Source organism: Taurulus bubalis, assembly GCF_910589615.1.
Source record: "Taurulus bubalis genome assembly, chromosome: 2".
NCBI classification, from domain to species: domain Eukaryota; kingdom Metazoa; phylum Chordata; class Actinopteri; order Perciformes; family Cottidae; genus Taurulus; species Taurulus bubalis.
This window is the reverse complement of record NC_136590.1, coordinates 47091805-47114274: the sequence shown is the minus strand read 5'-3', so window position 1 is coordinate 47114274 and position 22470 is coordinate 47091805. Positions and strand designations below refer to the sequence as shown.

Here is a 22470-nt window from a genome sequence, read left to right as displayed (position 1 = left end):
AGCTGATGCTAGTTAGTAGTGATAATATAAATCCTTATATTCTGCAGATATTCTCCATTACTCTTCATGTCTATTAAAGTTCAGGTCCGTCAAGATCCGTTCTAACATCATGATGACTTCCTGTATGAGCTCACATCATCATGATGACTTCCTGTACGAGCTCACATCATGATGACTTCCTGTATGAGCTCACATCATCATCATGACTTCCTGTATGAGCTCACATCATCATGATGACTTCCTGTATGAGCTCACATCATCATGATGATGACTTCCTGTACGAGCTCACATCATCATGATGACTTCCTGTATGAGCTCACATCATCATGATGACTTCCTGTATGAGCTCACATCATGATGACTTCCTGTGCGAGTTTACATCATCATCATGACTTCCTGTCTGATCCACATCATCATGATGACTTCCTGTATGAGCTCACATCATCATGATGACTTCTGTACAAGCTCACATCATCATGATGACTTCCTGTATGAGCTCACATCATGATGATGACTTCCTGTATGAGCTCACATCATCATGATGACTTCCTGTATGAGCTCACATCATCATGATGAATTCTGTACAAGCTCACATCATCATGATGACTTCCTGTATGAGCTCACATCATCATGATGACTTCCTGTATGAGCTCACATCATCATGATGACTTCCTGTATGAGCTCACATCATCATGATGACTTCCTGTATGAGCTCACATCATCATGATGACTTCCTGTATGAGCTCACATCATCATGATGAATTCTGTACAAGCTCACATCATCATGATGACTTCCTGTATGAGCTCACATCATCATGATGACTTCCTGTATGAGCTCACATCATCATGATGACTTCCTGTATGAGCTCACATCATCATGATGATGACTTCCTGTATGAGCTCACATCATGATGATGACTTCCTGTATGAGCTCACATCATGATGATGACTTCCTGTATGAGCTCACATCATCATGATGACTTCCTGTATGAGCTCACATCATCATGATGACTTCCTGTATGAGCTCACATCATCATGATGACTTCCTGTACGAGCTCACATCATGATGACTTCCTGTATGAGCTCACATCATCATGATGACTTCCTGTATGAGCTCACATCATCACGACTTCCTGTACGAGCTCACATCATCATGATGACTTCCTGTATGAGCTCACATCATCATGACTTCCTGTACGAGCTCACATCATCATGACTTCCTGTACGAGCTCATGTAACGGATGTGTTCAGGGCATGGAAGCGGTCGACTCAGATGAATTTTCCAGCATTCATTTATTCTGCAGAAGACAATAAAACACAGACATTGCCTTGTGGTCTTCCTCGCTGCACATCAGCTTCCTCCAAAAGTATGAAACTTAAGTCCTCAAACATGAATCATGAAAAAAAGGGGAGAACAACCACCCCAAGTGGACAAAATAAATAACTGCGTGCGCTAGAGTGACTTAGCAGAAACAGCGAAAATTCCAACATTAAACAAAAGAAAACACATACCTGCAGGAGACAATAAAACACAGACATTGCCTTCTGGTCTTCCTCGCTGCACATCAGCTTCCTAGACACGCGAAACAACAAAATGTATAAAGAGAAAGTACTTCTTCTTCTTTCTTCTTTTCTTCTACTTCAGGGCGACCGGATGTAGCTCAAACAAACGGCGCCAAATAGACTAAATGAAACAGCCACAAAACCTATACTTTTACCGTCTAAAATAATGACACAACAGATGGACAACGTGATCATATTAGCGACCATTACCTTGTGTGACAAACGGTTACTTTTTTTTTTAAAGAATATAACAAAATATTGCTACATCGTTTTCCCCACAACTCACCTCCAAAAGTATGAAACTTAAGTGAGGGAGATACGGGACTAGGGGAGCCTAGGAGGCACCGAAGAGGTGAAACGCAATTTCCACAGGAAACAGATTTAACTCTTCAAAATAAAATTCACACACACACACTTCAACAGGATCGTTGAATAATAAACAAAAATGAAATATAATACATTGAAAATAAGAAATGACAGTGTATTACTAACTCCGTTACACTCACATCATGATGTCTTCCTGTATGAACTCACATCAAGTATATTTAGCTCTTTGAAGGCAGAAGGCAGAGAAGGGCCCCGGTTGCCCTCAGAGACTTTGTAGTGCAGTATAAGTGAGACCGGACTGTTCAGAGAGGACAAGAATGTGCCCTGGTCTCACTGGAAGTGATGGTAGTCCACCCTGATCATCCTTAGAAAAAAAAGGAAAAACAAAACAACAAAAAAGCGCTGTTTTGTGTTTTTTTGTGGGGTCATCTGTGTAGTTAAGTGTTTGGGGTGAGGCGGGTGGTTGGGGTGGTTCCTTGTGGGCAAGGATCTTTGTATGGGGAGTGTAGTGTAGCGACCCTGTACAGGCGTCTGTTGGTGGGGAGGGGTCAGTCAGGGGTCTCTCACTCTCTCCGTCCAATCACAGGGAAGCAGCGTGCTTCTTGGTAGGGTTGCGGCCTGCGATTGGTGGAGTAGGGGGGTAGGCGGGCGGTTAAGGAGGAAGTGATGTGTGTGTTGTTGATGTTATGCTAGAGTAGGGGATGCTAGTTGAGCTTGGTAGCTGTTCTGCCGGAGCTACTATTAGCGAAGAGCCTGTTGCCCATCCTGTGAACACTAGTATAATAAAACCTGCAAGTTAATGCAACTAACGTCTGCGAGTTGTTCCTGCGGACGTTACAATATCATTATTGTACAACATGATTACGATGGACTCATGATGAGAATACAGAGAATCACACACAATTTCTTTTCACTGCTTCAATTGATTGAATTTCTGATTATGAATAATACATACATACTGATCCGCCCATACACATATTCAAACTCCTAGTTATATGGTAATCTACACATAGATGTATATACACATAAAGTACATGATACATACACACATACAGAACATATATCCTCATAAGTATACGTATATTTATTCGCATACTACTGCCAGGAGGCACATTTAAATTAATATAATCTGATTGATTTGGGTGATGAAGCACTTTAAATGAGCCGATACATTTTCCCAACACTGACGCATTGAACTGGTCTGATATATTTGCGACGCTTATGTCTCTCAGAGGGGGCGGAGTTAAGCTGCGTTCACAGCAAACAATGTTGCAAAAACGTTGGAATATTTGCAACGCGTTTGCTGTGAATGATTAAGGTATTACCTTCCTCATATGCCTTCATGTTCATCTCCTGCTTCTCAGCAGAGAAATAAAACGAGGTTCCTGAGTTTATTGTCCATTGTACTGTTAGAACATCATGGTGTCAGTGCTCCATTATTATCCCTCCTGAAGAGGAGCGGGCGCATTTATCCAGATGACTGACGTCTGGTTAGAGTTAACGAGACCGTTTCAGCACGGTTCTTCCGTGGAGAAACCGAGTAATCCTGATGTCAATCATCTTGCTAATTTAAAATGGATAATAGGACATTTGCTCGACTTTGTTGAGCCAGGTACGAAGAATAGGGCCCTGGACTCAGGGGGATTGAGAGCTCTCTGGACTTGTGGTGTTGCAGATGGATGTCTGAGAGCTGTGCGAGGTCCATGTAATGACCTGAAATGATCTGTTGTCTGAGAGAAGCTGTGGAACATGTTTTCTTTGTGTATAAAACTCAACTTTGTTGTCTTGAAACATTTGTTTGTATGAAGAAAAACCTCCGAATGTCAAACGAGAGTCTTTCTGGATAAGATTCAGATCTATGGAGAAATAATCACAACTTGTAAAGAGTTGTTTTGATTTGAACAAACTAAATTCATCATCTTTGATCATCGAGGAACAAATGAACAAACTTTGACAAGTGACGTCGAGATAAAAATAAATCAAAGTTTTGGATGATTCTAGATCATAAACCACATGAACATCATGTCAAAACTAAAATGTCTAAATGCATCACAACAGTGTATAAATGAAGGATTAGTTAAACCAGCTTCATTATTCACGTTGTTTTGTTCACCTTTACTTCCATTCATCACTGACTGTGTGCTCGTTTGAGGAAACTGTACATACATATATTTCACTGTATATTCAAATTACAAATAAACTGATTATACACTTCATATACTTTGCATGTTTATTTTCCTAAATGTCTTCTATGTAACTCTGCTTGCTGCTGCCACAACCACATGTCCCCTTGGGGATGAATGAAGTCAAAATCCATCCTAAACTCAGAGAAACAAATCAAAAGAGACACAAGAAGTTAGAACCAAACTTCTGATCAAGAACCAGCTCATCTGCTTATTCAAAGAAGCGCTGCAGCATTCAGAGAGTTGGTTGATCTTCAACCAGCACAGATCAGGAATAACGTGAGATACTAATGAGGACCTGGAAGAGTCCAAATGGTTCTGCAGGAATCTGCAGGTTTCAGATCACTTGTGTTGAAGAGAGAACTTGTGGAGCGACGAAGAATCATTCATTCAGTATCCAGACTGCTTATTCAGGGTCAGGGGCGCTGGAGCCGATCCCAGCTGTCATTGGGCGAAGGCAGGGCTCATCTGGACAGGGTTCACCTGGACTGGGTTCACCTGGACAGGGTTCATCTGTAAACCTGGACAGGGCTCACCTGGACAGGGTTCACCCCGACAGGGTTCACCTGTAAACCTGGACAGGGCTCACCTGTAAACCTGGACAGGGTTCACCCGGACAGGGTTCACCTGTAAACCTGGATAGGGCTCACCTGTAAACCTGGACAGGGTTCACCTGGACAGGGTTCACCTGGATAGGGTTCACCTGTAAACCTGGACAGGGCTCACCTGGACAGGGTTCACCCGGACAGGGTTCACCTGTAAACCTGGACAGGGCTCACCTGTAAACCTGGACAGGGCTCACCTGTAAACCTGGACAGGGTTCACCTGTAAACCTGGGCAGGGCTCACCTGTAAACCTGGACAGGGCTCACCTGTAAACCTGGACAGGGTTCACCTGGACAGGGTTCACCTGGATAGGGTTCACCCGGCAGACTCAACAGAATCGAACATTTAGACTATTGGTGTATTAATATGTGTGTTTTGGTAAAACAGCGCCCCCGCCAGTTCATCAGTATCAGTTCAGGCGGAGTGTGGTACTGCAGCATGGAGACGCCGCTTCCAACCCGAAAAAACTAAATCTCTTAAAACCTTTTTTACCTTGGCCAATTTAATGGCGAAAATTGTGAATAGTTTGCATTCAACTAAATACTGAATATCTCCTCAACCCCAAGGTCTATTTGAATCATTTAAAAAGCTATGACATACAGAAAACCCTTCTGAACATAGGTAATAAGTCCATATATGTGTTAGTGGTATATTAGTTTATGATAGTACACAGAAAACAAATAGGAAAAAAAGCCATAAGTAAGTACATTTCCATGGGCATAAATAGCAATGGTGTGCGTATCTTGGCAAAGGTTGGTTTCTCAGCGCATTTGGTGGAATCAGTAGCTCAAAGGATTCCAAAACTGTATGGTAATCCTGTGTAGCTTCATGCTATCAATATGAAAGGTCATGTTTTCAAGAATCAGTCCCTTCGAGTCATACTCATGGTTTATGTTCATATTTATTGTGGAATAGTGTCATACACATAAAACATGGACTTATATTGACTTGTAAGGCCAGGATGTGCTTTTTTTTTTGCTGTATCACACCAGAGGCCCATATATGGACTCGATCGATGAAGACGTTCGACGAACCCCAGAGCCCCCATTTTTGGTTCAGAACGCAGGGAGAATAAATTCAAACGAGGCTCTGTGAAAAGTTCACGAGGGGAACTGTGACACACCACAGTGTTTCCGGTCACTTCAAAGTAAAAGCTCGGTGCAGAAGGTTGGCGGTTTGATTCCTGCATGAGCACTTACACTGAGAGCAGCTCCAGGGTGCAGAGAAGGTTCCTCAGGTCAAGTGCAACACATCTTCAATACAATATAATGATTAGAAATGTGCTCATCCAACAAGTCGAAAGTATAGAAGGCTTTTAAATAAGGAAATAAAACAACCCAACTTCAAACGATATGAAATAAGATCGGTTCTTTCTTTTTTTACAGCTTTTATTTTTCAAACAGATCAAACTGCTTTGGCAAAAAAAAAACTTTTATTAACTGAGAGACAGTTGAAAATAGCATATAGTAATGATAATAATAATAATAATAATAATAGTAATAATAATAATAACAACAACAACAACAATAATAATAACAATAATTATTATTATTATCTACAAACATGAGACATCATAAAATACTATCTTCCCACTATATACAAATAAATCAATGATACTTCATCACACAATCTCATAAACAATATATCACTGAGAATCTATATAAACATTCATATTTCTCCTTCTGGTCCGAAAACACATCTTATCATCACTTTCTGTGTTCACAGCTGAACATTAAAACCAACTAGGCAGCCTGGTCTGTGGTGGGAAGTTATTATTATTGTTCCTTTAGATATTTCAGATATTTGTGTTTTTGTACACGTTAACGAGTGAGATATTAGATGTAAATCAGGGCGCTTTAGGGCAGTTGGGTGTTGTGTTAACTGAGAATCAGATCGTAGAAACAAGACAACCAGGCTAGCTGTTTCCCCCCGCTTCCAGTCATTATGCTAAGCTAAGCTAACATCTCACTGGTCTTTTCATGCAGACAAAGGCTTCGTACCGAAGTGAGATGACCGACAGCTGCTTTTACAGAAAGGCCACAAAATATCAATACACATTTTAAATAAATTAATGAATCACTTCTTATAGTTAAACTCTTTGTTGGTGGAAGAAATACAAACTTTAAAGACTGCTCGTCTCCTTCCCTCATGAGGAGAAGGCTTCATAGCCCAGAGGAAGCGGCTTTCACCCAGTTTGTGTCTTCAACAGTGTTTTGACCGTGTTTAGTTCATGTTGATGTTCTCCAGGATGGGGTTCTGCCTCAGGGATGATTTGTTATTATTATTATTAACTTCTGAATCCTCAATGTTTATCATGTTGGTGAAAGCAATCAGGTGAGTTTTAGATCCAAGGTTCACTGTTGAGACTAGAAACAGATCAATCGGCACACTTCTTTTTGAGGTCTTTAAAGACTTCTTGCCCATGACAGTTTAAAAACAATTCAACGATTACGTGGACAAACAGATCCACGAACAGCTTGTTAGCGAGAGGATTCAGAGCGTAAAGAAGCACATACACACATATAAACAGTATATGTGTGTGTGTGTGTGTGTGTATCCTGAGCTGCAGAAACACAACAGGACTTGTTTGTCTTTGAAACAAACAGCCGATAAGAAATCCAACCAAATCATGCAGTGTGCTGTGAGAAGGAGTGTTTGTGTGTGTGTGCAAAAATATGTAGGAAGTCTTGGAAATATGTACAAAATATCTATTCTCATGCGATGATTCAGAGGTTCACACATCAAAGAGGATAGAAAGGAAAGTTTAAAAGTAGAAGTGTTCATATCAGGACCACGGCTGCTACATCCAAAACCTCGTCTTTCTGACTTTCGATTTAAGTTCTCCGAAAATGTCATGAGAAGTGAAGGCATCGCGGTGACGTTGGGTTTGCCCGTTCGGTCTCAAGTCTTTCCTCCTGGGTTCGGGTTCTCCGTAGTAGAGCAAAACCTTCCAGATTGCAACACACAAACACCAGATTTCAAAGGCGGTAGTAGTTGTATGACCTTCCTCCAAGGGGTCAAAGTTCAAGTGTCAGCCAATCCAGGACAGCTGAGAGGATCAGGGGTTTCCTATAGGCTGCTGAACAACAGGGCCTCGGTGTCAGATGCTGTTAGGAGGAGTCTGAGCGGACGATTGAAATGTCAAATGCCAGCAGAAACACACCTGTGTTTGTGTTCCAGATTTCTGACTGCTCTCTTGAGCTGGAGGAGCTGGGAGGACTTCCCCGGGTCCTGAAAGGTAAGAATACGTGTGGACGCCCACACATGCATTGCTCGAAGACTTCTAGTGATGTAAAGACTCAATAAACAATTATATTGCAGCAATGCGTGGGACCTGAGGCTGCTGATGGACGAGCATCCCCAAAGTTCAGCTGAAGCCAAACAAGGAATCGGGGTTATTGTTCAAAGAAACACCCCGAGGAGTGGTTTAGTTCCAGAGTTCTGATACCAGAAGGAGGTCTTTCTCAGGCCACACCATAAATCATGCTTGTTCCCTTTTGAACCAGGTGTTTGTCACTCTGAGATGTCCAGGAACTTTGTTCTACTCTGAGACTTGGCAAACAAGCGGCCCTAGTGTTGGAAACAAGGTTACAGATGAGCATCCCTGAACATCCTCATATTCTAGCTCTCAGGTGTTCTGGCAGCTCAGGGCTTTTCCAGTTAGAGGGACCAGACAGGACCAGTTTGATGAGCGAGAGGCCTCCAGTTAGAGGGACCAGTTTGATGAGTGAGAGGCCTTCAGTTAGAGGGACCAGTTTGATGAGCGAGAGGCCTTCAGTTAGAGGGACCAGTTTGATGAGCGAGGGGCCTCCAGTTAGAGGGACCAGATGGGACCAGTTTGATGAGCGAAAGGCCTCCAGTTAGAGGGACCAGTTTGATGAGCGAGGGGCCTCCAGTTAGAGGGACCAGTTTGATGAGCGAGGGGCCTCCAGTCCATCTGCTGCCTTCTTCATGGCCAGCACTCAAATCATTTGAGGACACGATGTGGCTACAAATCATTGGGAGTTTGAGTCCCACACGGCTTTAAAGACAAGATGGGCAAAGTTACAGTCAGCTGCTTCAGGTGAGAACGTCCTCCAAACGGCACCTGGAGCTCGTCTTCCATCGGCCTGGTGAGAAGTCCTTGTCCTCTCAGGTTTGGACCTCGCCGCCAGACGTAAAGTGTCGGGCTTTGTGTGTCGAGTCAGATTAAAAATCGTAATCCCATCCGGAGTTGTCGTCCGGCGGCGGCTCGTCTGTGTCTTCGGGGAAATTGTCGAAGTTATTGGTGTCGGTCGGAGAGGAAACCTGGACAAAAGAACACTGAGTCAAACACCTGCGTCACCTGCAGACCTCCTAGAGTCCAGGCTGGTAGGGTCACCATAGATACTGGGCCACCATAGATACTGGGCCACCATAGACACTGGGTCACCATAGATACTGGGCCACCATAGATACTTTGGTCACCATAGATACTGGGCCACCATAGATACTGGGCCACCATAGATACTTTGGTCACCATAGATACTGGGCCACCATAGATACTGGGCCACCATAGATACTTAGTCACCATAGATACTGGGCCACCATAGACACTGGGTCACCATAGATACTTTGGTCACCATAGATACTGGGCCACCATAGACACTGGGTCACCATAGATACTGGGCCACCATAGATACTTTGGTCACCATAGATACTGGGCCACCATAGATACTTTGGCCACCATAGATACTTGGTCACCATAGATACTGGGCCACCATAGACACTGGGTCACCATAGATACTGGGCTACCATAGATACTTTGGTCACCATAGATACTGGGCCACCATAGATACTGGGCCACCATAGATACTTAGTCACCATAGATACTGGGCCACCATAGACACTGGGTCACCATAGATACTGGGCCACCATAGATACTTTGGTCACCATAGATACTGGGCCACCATAGATACTGGGCCACCATAGATACTTAGTCACCATAGATACTGGGCCACCATAGACACTGGGTCACCATAGATACTGGGCCACCATAGATACTTTGGTCACCATAGATACTGGGCCACCATAGATACTTTGGCCACCATAGATACTTGGTCACCATAGATACTGGGCCACCATAGACACTGGGTCACCATAGATACTGGGCCACCATAGATACTTTGGTCACCATAGATACTGGGCCACCACAGATACTTTGGTCACCATAGATACTGGGCCACCATAGACACTGGGTCACCATAGATACTGGGCCACCACAGATACTTTGGTCACCATAGATACTGGGCCACCATAGATACTGGGTCTCCAGGGGCTGGAAGTCATTAGCTGTTTTTTACGGTTTCGCGAATTTCACTTCAAACTCACATGAGGTGTGATGGGCGGAGTCAGAGTTCCTTTCCTCAGACCCTCCCAGTTAAAACCTTCGAACCACCTGAACACAGAGAGGCAGATTAATTGATGTCTTGTATTTAGATGCACACAGAAGTGAACACTGAGAAACAGGTGAGCGCTGGAACAGCCAATCAGGTGAGAGGTGGAACAGCCAATCGGGTGTCAGCTTTCTCTCCACTCACTTATGCTTCTGGATGTCTTTGACTCCGTTTTTCAGGTTCCCGAGCCTCTCTGAGGGATTATCTCTGTCGACACAGGATTTATTTGGGAGATGAGAACAATGAACTTCGACCCTGTAGTGAACGTGACCTGCTCAGGTACACAGTGCCCCCTACCTGCAGAGTTTCTTGATGAGGCTGGCGGCGTTCTTGGTGATCTTCTTGGGGAACTCGATCATGTCGATGCCTCTCAGGATGACGTTGTAGGTTTTCATTGGATCTGGACCTGAGAACGGGGGACTGGAGACACACAGAGATGCTGTCGGACACCGAGCTACCCGAGTCTGACTCCACTGTCTCTACTCTGTCTCTGTCCTCACCTGCCGGTCAGCAGCTCGTACATCAGGATGCCCAGAGACCAACAGTCCGCCGAGACATCGTGACCTTTGTTGAGGATGATCTCTGGAGCCACATACTCTGGCGTCCCGCAGAACGTCCACGTCTTCTTGCAGAAACCGATCTTCTTGGCAAAACCAAAGTCCACCTAGAAAAAGATGAAGTTGATCAAAGCGTTTGTGTGAATAATGTGAAATATAAAAACAATGTATTTAATGATTACCAGCTTGGCGTATCCTCGGCTGTCCAGGATGAGATTCTCAGGCTTCAAGTCTCTGTATATGATTCCTTTGGCATGCAGGTAGGCGAAGGCTTCGACCACACAGGCCGTGTAGAACCTGGTGGTCGAGTCTTCGAACGAACCCCTGAAACAAAGTCAGTTAGTTTATAAAGACAGAAAATACCAGAGAAGGTTTTTAGCTTTTGCTTGAAAAAGGACCAACTATCAAAATTGCTGTTGATAAATCTATCAATACATTTTTCAACTAATCCATTTCTAAAAGTTTCAGAAGCGTGACGCTTCTTCATCTGAAACTACGATAAACTCAACACAATGGCTTTTCTTGATGGGATCCAGCTTCAGGTACATGTACATGACCGTACCTGTGTTCAATGAAGACAGAGTAAGACAGATTAACGGGTTGAGACAGGTACCTATCTCTCAGTATTGTCCACAGCTCTCCTCCCAGACACGCCTCCAGCAGCATGTACAGGTATTTACTGTCTTTAAAGGTCCGGTACAACCTGGACACAAACAACACAGCATCATCACAACCTGGAATAACAAGACAGGAACAGCCGTCTCTCTGTCTGAGAAAGGTCCTATTTTATTTGATCTGAGATTTGTTCTGATTCCATGTGTCTTATATAATTATTCTGCTGCTTTTATATACTTTACATGAGTCAATAAAAAAATACATTATTTTTAGCTCATGGGCAATACAGTTATATTCAACTCTTTTCATAGTATTTTAAAAACAAAAAACAAATAACCATTTTCTTTCTGTGACGCTCTTATTTATTAGTTTTTTATTAAGGACAAAATGCTGCACATAACACCAAACAAAAATTGGTCACTGAAGCTTTTATTTTGAAAGACTTAAGCAACACTTTTTTGTAAGCAAGGAATCCCATATAAATGATTTCAGTGAGGATGATGATGATTGTAGCACTGACCTGACGATGAAGTCGGAGTGAGCATCGGTCATGATGTGTTTCTCAGAGCGGATGTGTTCCTGTTGTCTTGTGTCGACAATGTGACGCTTCTTCAGGATCTTCATGGCGAAAGTCTTCGCCTCCTCATTCTTCAGCTGCACCTGCAGACAAACACACGAAACATCAACACATTTCAACAAATCTGTATTCAATAAGTATCTCATCAGGCTGGTCTCATCCAGCATTCATAGAAATACCTACAAACAATGATGCGCCAGCATCTTTTAGTTTAGTCTAAACCTAACTGAGTAGTTTAGTTGTCTAAACCTAACTTAGAAGTTTAGTTGTCTAAACCTAACTTAGTAGTTTAGTTGTCTAAACCTAACTGAGTAGTTTAGTTGTCTAAACCAAACTTAGAAGTTTAGTTGTCTAAACCTAACTTAGTAGTTTAGTTGTCTAAACCTAACTTAGATGTTTAGTTGTCTAAACCTAACTTAGTAGTTTAGTTGTCTAAACCTAACTTAGAAGTTTAGTTGTCTAAACCTAACTTAGAAGTTTAGTTGTCTAAACCTAACTTAGTAGTTTAGTTGTCTAAACCTAACTTAGAAGTTTAGTTGTCTAAACCTAAGTTAGTAGTTTAGTTGTCTAAACCAAACTTAGAAGTTTAGTTGTCTAAACCCCCCCCTAGGCTCCTCCGTGACACTTGGCACACATTAACATTACGCACGACTGGAAAAAGCGGCCCCGTTTCGGGGCTTCCTAACGGACGTGTAGGAACACTTTAAAAATAAGCGGGTTTCGCGGAGGGCTAGTTCGACCCTTCGACTTCGGGACGGTCAAACGCCGGGCAAATCGGACCGACGGAGAGCGCGTGGCGATTTTTCAAAGTGCGGTCGGAAAATTGCAATCTCGCTCCCCGTCACCATGGGGCGAGGGCTCAAAGACAATTGGGAACAAAACTGACACTCGGGCCGTGACAGTTGGCAACAAAAATGACACTCGGGGTAGCCTGCCCTTAATTGTCAGTTTTGTTCCCAATTGCCACGTGACAAATGGGAACAAAAATGACAAATGGGATTTGGCAATTGGGAACAAAACTGTCATTCGGGGTAGCCTGCCCTCAATTGTCAGTTTTGTTCCCAATTGCCACGTGACAAATGGGAACAAAAATGACAAATGACAAATCGATGGCAATGGCCGGCGGGTCGCGCGCAAACATTTTAAAGCGCCGCATCTCCTCCGCCGTTCCTCGTACAGCGTCAAGACGTAGATATCTCGGACCAGCGTTAAATTGTAAAAAATGGATAAAAAAAATGCAATAGACAATTAGAATAAAATTCGGCCCACATTAATTTAGTCTAAATGTCATTTTGTAAGGAATCGATGCTCCTTATATTTCAAAAAATGACAATTCGACTACATTAACATGGGCAAAATAGTTAGTCTAATTGTCACAGTCAGTGACAATTAGACTAAGTATTCGGCCCATGTTAATGTAGTCGAATTGTCTTTTTGTAAGGAATCAGTAACCTTTATAATTCGTGAAAAAAAAATTCAACAGTATTTTAATTCAAATTAATTACTTTAAAACCACTTAGAGATGTGGATTCTTTTCCCAAATTAAGAGGGGCTTCTCAACATAGATAGCATCCAATCTGGGACCGATAGCTGTAGTTGACATCTGGAAAAGTTACACAATGAGACATAGATATCTCGAATCAGCGTTAAATGGCGACCATTTTGGACCCAATACCTCAGGAACTATCTAAAACGCATACACTTGGACTTTGCCACGTGTGGCCGAATTTTCACGGAATCGATGCTCCTTATGATTCAAAAAATGACAATTCGACTACATTAACATGGGCAAAATAGTTAGTCTAATTGTCAATGGCCACTGACAATTAGACTAACTATTTTGCCCATGTTAATGTTGTCGAATTGTCATTTTGTAAGGAATCGATGATCCTTATAATTCAAAAAATGACAATTCGACTACATTAACATGGGCAAAATAGTTAGTCTAATTGTCAGTGGCCATTGACAATTAGACTAAGTATTCGGCCCATGTTAATGTTGTCGAATTGTCATTTTGTAAGGAATCGATGATCCTTATAATTCAAAAAATGACAATTCGACTACATTAACATGGGCAAAATAGTTAGTCTAATTGTCAGTGGCCATTGACAATTAGACTAAGTATTCGGCCCATGTTAATGTTGTCGAATTGTCATTTTGTAAGGAATCGATGATCCTTATAATTAAAAAAATGACAATTCAACAGTCTTTTAATTCAAATTAATTACTTTAAAACCACTTAGAGATGTGGATTCTTTTCCTAAATTAAGAGGGGCTTCTTGGTCCTACAGGGGCTCCTGATGACTCAGCTGTACCCAGCCAAGGAGGACTTGGTCTGGGTACAGGTCTGGACCTGCACGGGGGTCCTTATCACTTTGGTGGGACCCTGGACCAGGTCTGCCAAGTACCTCATAAAGGTCTTGGTCCTACAGGGGCTCCTGATGACTCAGCTGCACCCAGCCAAGGAGGATTTGGTCTGGGTACAGGTCTGGACCTGCACAGGGGTCCTTATCACTTTGGTGGGACCCCGGACCAGGTCTGCCAAGTACCTCATAAAGGTCTTGGTCCTACAGGGGCTCCTGATGACTCAGCTGTACCCAGACAAGGAGCACTATGTCTGGGTAAAGGTCTGAGACCTGCACGGGAGTCCTGTTCACTTTGGTGGGACCCGGACCAGGTCTGCTAAGTCCCTCATAAAGGTCTTGGTCCTACAGGGGCTCCTGATGACTCAGCTGCACCCAGCCAAGGAGGACTTGGTCTGGGTACAGGTCTGGACCTGCACAGGGGTCCTTATCACTTTGGTTGGACCCCGGACCAGGTCTGCCAAGTACCTCATAAAGGTCTTGGTCCTACAGGGGCTCCTGATGACTCAGCTGCACCCAGACAAGGAGCACTAAGTCTGGGTACAGGTCTGGACCTGCACGGGGTCCTTAACACTTTGGTGGGACCCGGACCAGGTCTGCTAAGTCCGTTATAAAGGTCTTGGACCTCCAGGGGGGTCTCATTGACTCAGCTGTACCCAGCCAAGGATACCATCCAGTCTGGTTGCGATAGGGGGGCTTCTCAACATAGATAGCATCCAATCTGGGACCGATAGCTGTAGTTAACATCTGGAAAAGCTACACAATGAGACATATATATCTCGAATCAGCGTTAAATGGCGACCATTTTGGACCCAATACCTCAGGAACAATTTAAAAAACACACACTTGGACTTTGCCACGTGTGGCCGAATTTTCAAATCAATGATCCATATAATTCAAAAAATGACAATTCGACTACATTAACATGGGCCGAATACTTAGTCTAATTGTCAGTGGCCATTGACAATTAGACTAAGTATTCGGCCCATGTTAATGTTGTCTAAATGTCATTTTGTAAGGAATCGATGCTCCTTATGATTAAAAAAATGACAATTCGACTACATTAACATGGGAAAAATAGTTAGTCTAATTGTCAGTGACAATTGACAATTAGACTAAGTATTCGGCCCATGTTAATGTTGTCGAATTGTCATTCTGTAAGGAATCGATGATCCTTATAATTCAAAAAATGACAATTTGACTACATTAACATGGGCAAAATAGTTAGTCTAATTGTCACAGTCAGTGATCCTTATAATTAAAAAAATGACAATTCGACTACATTAACATGGGCAAAATAGTTAGTCTAATTGTCACAGTCAGTGATCCTTTTAATTCAAAAAATGACAATTCGACTACATTAACATGGGCAAAATAGTTAGTCTAATTGTCACAGTCAGTGATCCTTATAATTCAAAAAATGACAATTCGACTACATTAACATGGGCAAAATAGTTAGTCTAATTGTCACAGTCAGTGATCCTTATAAATCAAAAAATGACAATTCGACTACATTAACATGGGCAAAATAGTTAGTCTAATTGTCAGTCAGTGACAATTAGACTAAGTATTCGGCCCATGTTAATGTAGTCGAATTGTCATTTTGTAAGGAATCAGTAATCTTCATAATTCGTAAAAAAGACAATTCAACAGTCTTTTAATTCAAATTAATTACTTTAAAACCACTTAGAGATGTGGATTCTTTTCCTAAATTAAGAGGGGCTTCTTGGTCCTACAGGGGCTCCTGATGACTCAGCTGTACCCAGCCAAGGAGGACTTGGTCTGGGTACAGGTCTGGACCTGCACGGGGGTCCTTATCACTTTGGTGGGACCCTGGACCAGGTCTGCCAAGTACCTCATAAAGGTCTTGGTCCTACAGGGGCTCCTGATGACTCAGCTGCACCCAGCCAAGGAGGATTTGGTCTGGGTACAGGTCTGGACCTGCACAGGGGTCCTTATCACTTTGGTGGGACCCCGGACCAGGTCTGCCAAGTACCTCATAAAGGTCTTGGTCCTACAGGGGCTCCTGATGACTCAGCTGTACCCAGACAAGGAGCACTATGTCTGGGTAAAGGTCTGAGACCTGCACGGGAGTCCTGTTCACTTTGGTGGGACCCGGACCAGGTCTGCTAAGTCCCTCATAAAGGTCTTGGTCCTACAGGGGCTCCTGATGACTCAGCTGCACCCAGCCAAGGAGGACTTGGTCTGGGTACAGGTCTGGACCTGCACAGGGGTCCTTATCACTTTGGTTGGACCCCGGACCAGGTCTGCCAAGTACCTCATAAAGGTCTTGGTCCTACAGGGGCTCCTGATGACTCAGCTGCACCCAGACAAGGAGCACTAAGTCTGGGTACAGGTCTGGACCTGCACGGGGTCCTTAACACTTTGGTGGGACCCGGACCAGGTCTGCTAAGTCCGTTATAAAGGTCTTGGACCTCCAGAGGGGTCTCATTGACTCAGCTGTACCCAGCCAAGGATACCATCCAGTCTGGTTGCGATAGGGGGGCTTCTCAACATAGATAGCATCCAATCTGGGACCGATAGCTGTAGTTAACATCTGGAAAAGCTACACAATGAGACATATATATCTCGAATCAGCGTTAAATGGCGACCATTTTGGACCCAATACCTCAGGAACAATTTAAAAAACACACACTTGGACTTTGCCACGTGTGGCCGAATTTTCAAATCAATGATCCATATAATTCAAAAAATGACAATTCGACTACATTAACATGGGCCGAATACTTAGTCTAATTGTCAGTGGCCATTGACAATTAGACTAAGTATTCGGCCCATGTTAATGTTGTCTAAATGTCATTTTGTAAGGAATCGATGCTCCTTATGATTAAAAAAATGACAATTCGACTACATTAACATGGGCAAAATAGTTAGTCTAATTGTCAGTGACAATTGACAATTAGACTAAGTATTCGGCCCATGTTAATGTTGTCGAATTGTCATTCTGTAAGGAATCGATGATCCTTATAATTCAAAAAATGACAATTTGACTACATTAACATGGGCAAAATAGTTAGTCTAATTGTCACAGTCAGTGATCCTTATAATTAAAAAAATGACAATTCGACTACATTAACATGGGCAAAATAGTTAGTCTAATTGTCACAGTCAGTGATCCTTATAATTCAAAAAATGACAATTCGACTACATTAACATGGGCAAAATAGTTAGTCTAATTGTCACAGTCAGTGATCCTTATAATTCAAAAAATGACAATTCGACTACATTAACATGGGCAAAATAGTTAGTCTAATTGTCACAGTCAGTGATCCTTATAAATCAAAAAATGACAATTCGACTACATTAACATGGGCAAAATAGTTAGTCTAATTGTCAGTCAGTGACAATTAGACTAAGTATTCGGCCCATGTTAATGTAGTCGAATTGTCATTTTGTAAGGAATCAGTAATCTTCATAATTCGTAAAAAAGACAATTCAACAGTCTTTTAATTCAAATTAATTACTTTAAAACCACTTAGAGATGTGGATTCTTTTCCTAAATTAAGAGGGGCTTCTCAACATACATTCCCTCAAATTTGGGGCCAAAAGCTGCAAGGCCTCCAAAACAGTCACAACGTGTGACCTTTGACCCCAATTCCTTCTGTTTTTTGACAAGTGTGAAAATTGCAATAATTTCCTAAATATTAATTTTTAAACTCCCATTTTTCTCACAGACACTCAGGACAGTGCCTACAATGAGGTCATTGGGTTAATGTTGTTCAGATTGAAGGTCATTTTTTTCTAAGCATGTCAGAGCTTAGCTTTCTTTTTGAAGGTGTGGCCACTATCAAATGGGTTCCAACCATGTACTTTATACCACTCTAGCCCTTAGCCACGCTGCGTGGGAGTGGTTTAAAAAAACAAAAAACACCCAAATTCACACTTTCAAAGGTTAAAAACTCCCTTAGAAAAAGGTCCAAACTGCTTGAAACTTGGTGGGAACATTGCTCTGGAAGCCTTAAATGACATACTAAAAGCACAAGTCTGCAGACCCTCTAGAAAGCTAACTTCCGGTAGCAGCATGCTAGCTAGCTAAAACCAGTAGAGCATGTGACAATTAGACTAACTATTTTTCCCATGTTAATGTCGTCGAATTGTCATTTTTGAATTATAAGGATACTTGAATCCTTACTCAAATTTAGTCTAATTGTCAGTTGAGAAATCTTGAGACCAGTCTTTTAATTCAGAAAAAATACTCGACCCTAACGACGTTGCCCTTTGATCTTTTTTGACAAGTGCAAAAATGGCCATAATCCACTAAATATTAATATCTAAGCTCCCATTTTTCTCACAGACACTCAGGAGAGGGCCTACAATGAGATCATGGGGTGAAATCCCCTTAAAAACAAGCAAAAGTCTTAATTGGCAGCATAAAATCCAAGATTTGGAGAGGGTCTTGGACTTAGCGAACCTGAGACCACCTGAAGAGTCTGGGCCGATCGGGGCTTTTTTTGTTCTGAACGTGCTAAAGCTTAGCTTTCTTTTTGAGGTTGTAGCCACTCCCAAATGGAGTCCAACCATGCCGGATGTGGCTCCGTAACCCTTAGCAACGCTGCGTGGGAGTGGCTTAAAGAACCCCGAAAAACACCAATTTCACTCCTTCAAAGGTTCATATCTCCTCAGAGAAAGATTGAAAGTGCTTGAAAGTGGATGGGTCCATTGTCCTGGAAGCCCTGAATAGGATTCTAAAAGCACAAGTCTCTAGACCCTCTAGAAAGCTAACTTCCGGTAGCAGCATGCTAGCTACTTAAAACCAACTGGCCCTAGTAGAGCGTCCTCTGTTGTCCACCGTACTCTAGTTTTTTGCAAAAAAGTGATTTTTGTGACCCTCTAGAAAGCTAACTTCCGGTAGCAGCATGCTAGCTAGCTAAAACCATTAGCGCATGTGACAATTAGACTAACTATTTTGCCCATGTTCATGTAGTCGAATTGTCATTTTTGAATTACAAGGATTCTCAATTCCTTACTCAAAATGTGTTCAATCGTCAGAAATGGTCCCATCGGCAGTCAATTTTAAGAATGGTCGTAATACATCACAGATTAGTTCTAAAGACTCCAGATTTTGCACAGACACTCTGCAAGGGGCCTACAATGAGGTCATGGGGTTGATATTGCTCAGTTTGAAGGTCATTTTTTTCTAAACATGTCAGAGCTTAGCTTTCTTTTTCACGTTGTAGCCACTCCCAAATGGGGCCCAACCCTGTCATTTATACCACGCTAGCCCTTAGCATCGCTGCGTAGGAGTGGTTTAAAAACCCAAAAAACGCCCAAATTCACACATTCAAAGGTCAAAAGCTCCCTTAAAAAAAGTTCCAAAGTGCTTGAAACTTGGTGGTACCATTGTCCTGGATGCCCTAAATGACATACTAAAAGCACAAGTCTGTAGACCCTCTAGAAAGCTAACTTCCGGTAGCAGCATGCTAGCTAGCTAAAACCAACTGATCCTTGAAGAGAGTCCTCTGTTGTCCACCGTAGCTGATTTAAAATATTAGTTTGGAATAATAGCAAATTTCCAACCTTTTCAAGCTTTTCAAGGTCATTCAAGGTCATTCAAGGACTTTCAAGGACTTTCAGATGATTTGAGGAATCTTTGTTCCAATTGCCACAAATGGCCCTAAACGTCACAATGCACTCCCACATTTGCATGAAACAAAATAATTTAGTCATATTGTCAGTATCGTTCCAATCCGTCACAGGATCAATTATTTGTAAATTGTCGCCCCCCGCAGGATTTCGTAGTTCAACACACCTTCATGCCCCATTTGTCATTCGTATGTCGATCTGCCAGTTTTGTTCCGAATTGACGCCATGTTAATATGTTCCATTTGTCACATTTTCCCAATTGTCAAAAATCGAAGACAGCGTGTCACATTTTTGACAATTAGAACACGGCCCAATGCAAACCGGCTGACAATTAGTACAAATTTTGGGTATGTTCCCTAGCCTAACTTAGTAGTTTAGTTGTCTAAACCTAACTTAGTAGTTTAGTTGTCTAAACCTAACTTAGTAGTTTAGTTGTCTAAACCTAACTTAGAAGTTTAGTTGTCTAAACCTAACTGAGTAAGTGAACTAATGAGACAGACGGGAAGTCAGGCAGTGTTGAGAGACTAACCAACATGTTTTTAGATATTAAATGGGATAGACTTTGTTAAAATGTGATTTTAGTCTTGGGTTTGAATCCTGACTGCGGAGTTTGAACACCATGAAGCCTCGAATAGGAGTTGAACAACTCTGATACAGAACTAATATGAGGCATAAACAGCTGGTAAATGAAACATGACACAATCCTCTATTTCTGGACTCCACTCAGCCAGCTGCTGGTTAGCTTAGCTTAGCATAAAGACTGGCAACAGCGGGAAACAGCTAGCCTGGCTGCTGCACTGAAGCTGCCTATGATGGGACATATCAGAAGCAGTCTGGAGGTCAGAGGTCGATGTTTTCCTCGGAGCAGAGTTACACCCTGACTCATCCACTGAAGATATCTCCACAGGGCTGATGGGAGATCCTGAGCGGGGACTCCTTCCTATTTTTGGGCAAACCCTCTGCAGGGTTTCCCCCCGACCTTCAGGACCCTGAACCCCTTCTGCAGAGCCCCAACACCCAGCTCACTTCTTATGATCATAACACACCCTGATGAGTAGAGATGTAGAGAAAACAAAGGAAGCTCATTACGACGAACTTAACTTATGAATAAGGAGGATTAAATATAGGATTTAATATAGTCAAGTAAATAGACAGGATTTAATACCTGAGGAACCTGTTATTAATGAATGATGATGATGATGATGATGATGATGATGATGATGAGGTTAAATCTAAGAGATATGAACTGCTCCGTTTCCTCCAGAACCCAGACACTGAATCACATGACGACTGGTTTACAGTTACCAGCACCGATACTCCACTGGAAAGTTACTACAAATAGCTCTCTCTCACACACACACACACACACACACACACACACACACACACACACACACACACACACACACACACACACACACACACAGGACATCCAACGGGACTCAAACTGGTCTTTAACTTTGAAGTTTCTTGACCTGAAACTGGTTTAAAATCACCTTTCACTGGTCAAACTGGTTTAAAATCACCTTTCACTGGTCGAACTGGTATGATATGATATGATATGATATGAACTTTATTCGTCAGCTGGTGCTGAAATTTGTCTTGCGACCCAGCAGCCGTTGCATGTTTAAACAGAAAACATGAATTACACACATTGACATGACACATTGAAACACAACAAATTTACATACATGGGTACAGATAGTCGAGAGCACATTGTCCACCACTCCGCCTGGTTTAAAATCACCTTTCACTGGTCAAACTGGTTCCTAACTTCGTGCTCAGAAGAGAATATAAATCTCGTACCAGCTCGACGCGTCCGAAGCCGCCGACTCCCAGCGTGTCGATGATGTTGAAGTCCTTCAGGTCCAGACTGGAGAAGAAGGCGTTCTCGGCCTCGTACCTGGAGACACAAACACAGCGATGCCTTCACTGACCGCAGGAAGGCATAGTGCTCTCAAGATGTTTAAACAGACACTGGAGCAGCGTTGGTCTCTGGAGGTCCTCCACGCCATCGAACTGTACCTGCAGCATTTGACCACATGGAAGAACGGGAACTTCTTGGAGGTTTGGATGGAGAAGGAGGTGATGGGGAGGGAAGAGGAGGAGGAGGAAGGAGCAGGGAGGCTGCTGAGTCGCTCTCTCTGCTGCCTCGCCGGGAGGAGAAGCAACTCCCTCATCTCTAACAGGACTGTGCACCTGAACCCACCAGACGGATCTGTATTCTCTTCGTCAAAGAAGGAACAGACTAAACGTTCGGCAGAGCGTCCGAGCGCCGCGCCCGGTTCACATGGCGAGGGCCGACGGCGTCGATGGGGATCCGAGGTCCTGCTCTGGGGGCACCGGTGAGGTTGCCGGATCCTCCAGCTTCAGCTATGGGGTCCTGAGCCGAGCGAGCGCCGCCAGAATCCAGAGGACGTCACCGGCAAAGGTTTTTAAATCAGACGCTCTTTGAGGTCTTGATGGATTTTGGATGAAATTCCACGGCGAGACTCTGAAACTGTAAACATCCAGACTGCAGGTCTGCGGGCGCCGGACCTGGGAAGACTTAAGACCTGGGAAGACTTAAGACCTGGGAAGAGTCCAGCTGAGCGCGCTCAAACTGAAACTATGACTGAGGGAAGCCTCCGAGGGTTCGTCCTTTAAGTCAGAACCTGCCGGC

The 22470-nt window shown here is 43.0% G+C and overlaps 1 protein-coding gene across 2 annotated transcripts in view; it reads right to left on the bottom strand.

The window, feature by feature from the left end:
* Positions 1 to 5652: 5652 nt before the first annotated feature.
* prkg1 (protein kinase cGMP-dependent 1) overlaps positions 5653 to 22470 on the bottom strand; it is a 78829-nt gene continuing 62011 nt past the window's right edge. The window contains exons 1-10 of one of the 2 annotated variants that reach the window (XM_079238014.1): positions 21834 to 22169; positions 21615 to 21711; positions 11785 to 11924; positions 11263 to 11352; positions 10832 to 10973; positions 10593 to 10756; positions 10390 to 10512; positions 10237 to 10299; positions 10028 to 10094; positions 5653 to 8965 (exon numbers count right to left, since the gene is read on the bottom strand). In XM_079238014.1, coding sequence (XP_079094140.1) covers positions 8867 to 8965; positions 10028 to 10094; positions 10237 to 10299; positions 10390 to 10512; positions 10593 to 10756; positions 10832 to 10973; positions 11263 to 11352; positions 11785 to 11924; positions 21615 to 21711; positions 21834 to 21988 — 1140 coding nt within the window. In that variant the 5' untranslated portion in view covers positions 21989 to 22169 and the 3' untranslated portion in view covers positions 5653 to 8866. Of the gene's footprint in view, positions 8966 to 10027; positions 10095 to 10236; positions 10300 to 10389; positions 10513 to 10592; positions 10757 to 10831; positions 10974 to 11262; positions 11353 to 11784; positions 11925 to 21614; positions 21712 to 21833; positions 22170 to 22470 lie in introns of those variants that run through there. The other variant, XM_079238013.1, reaches the window with a different exon arrangement.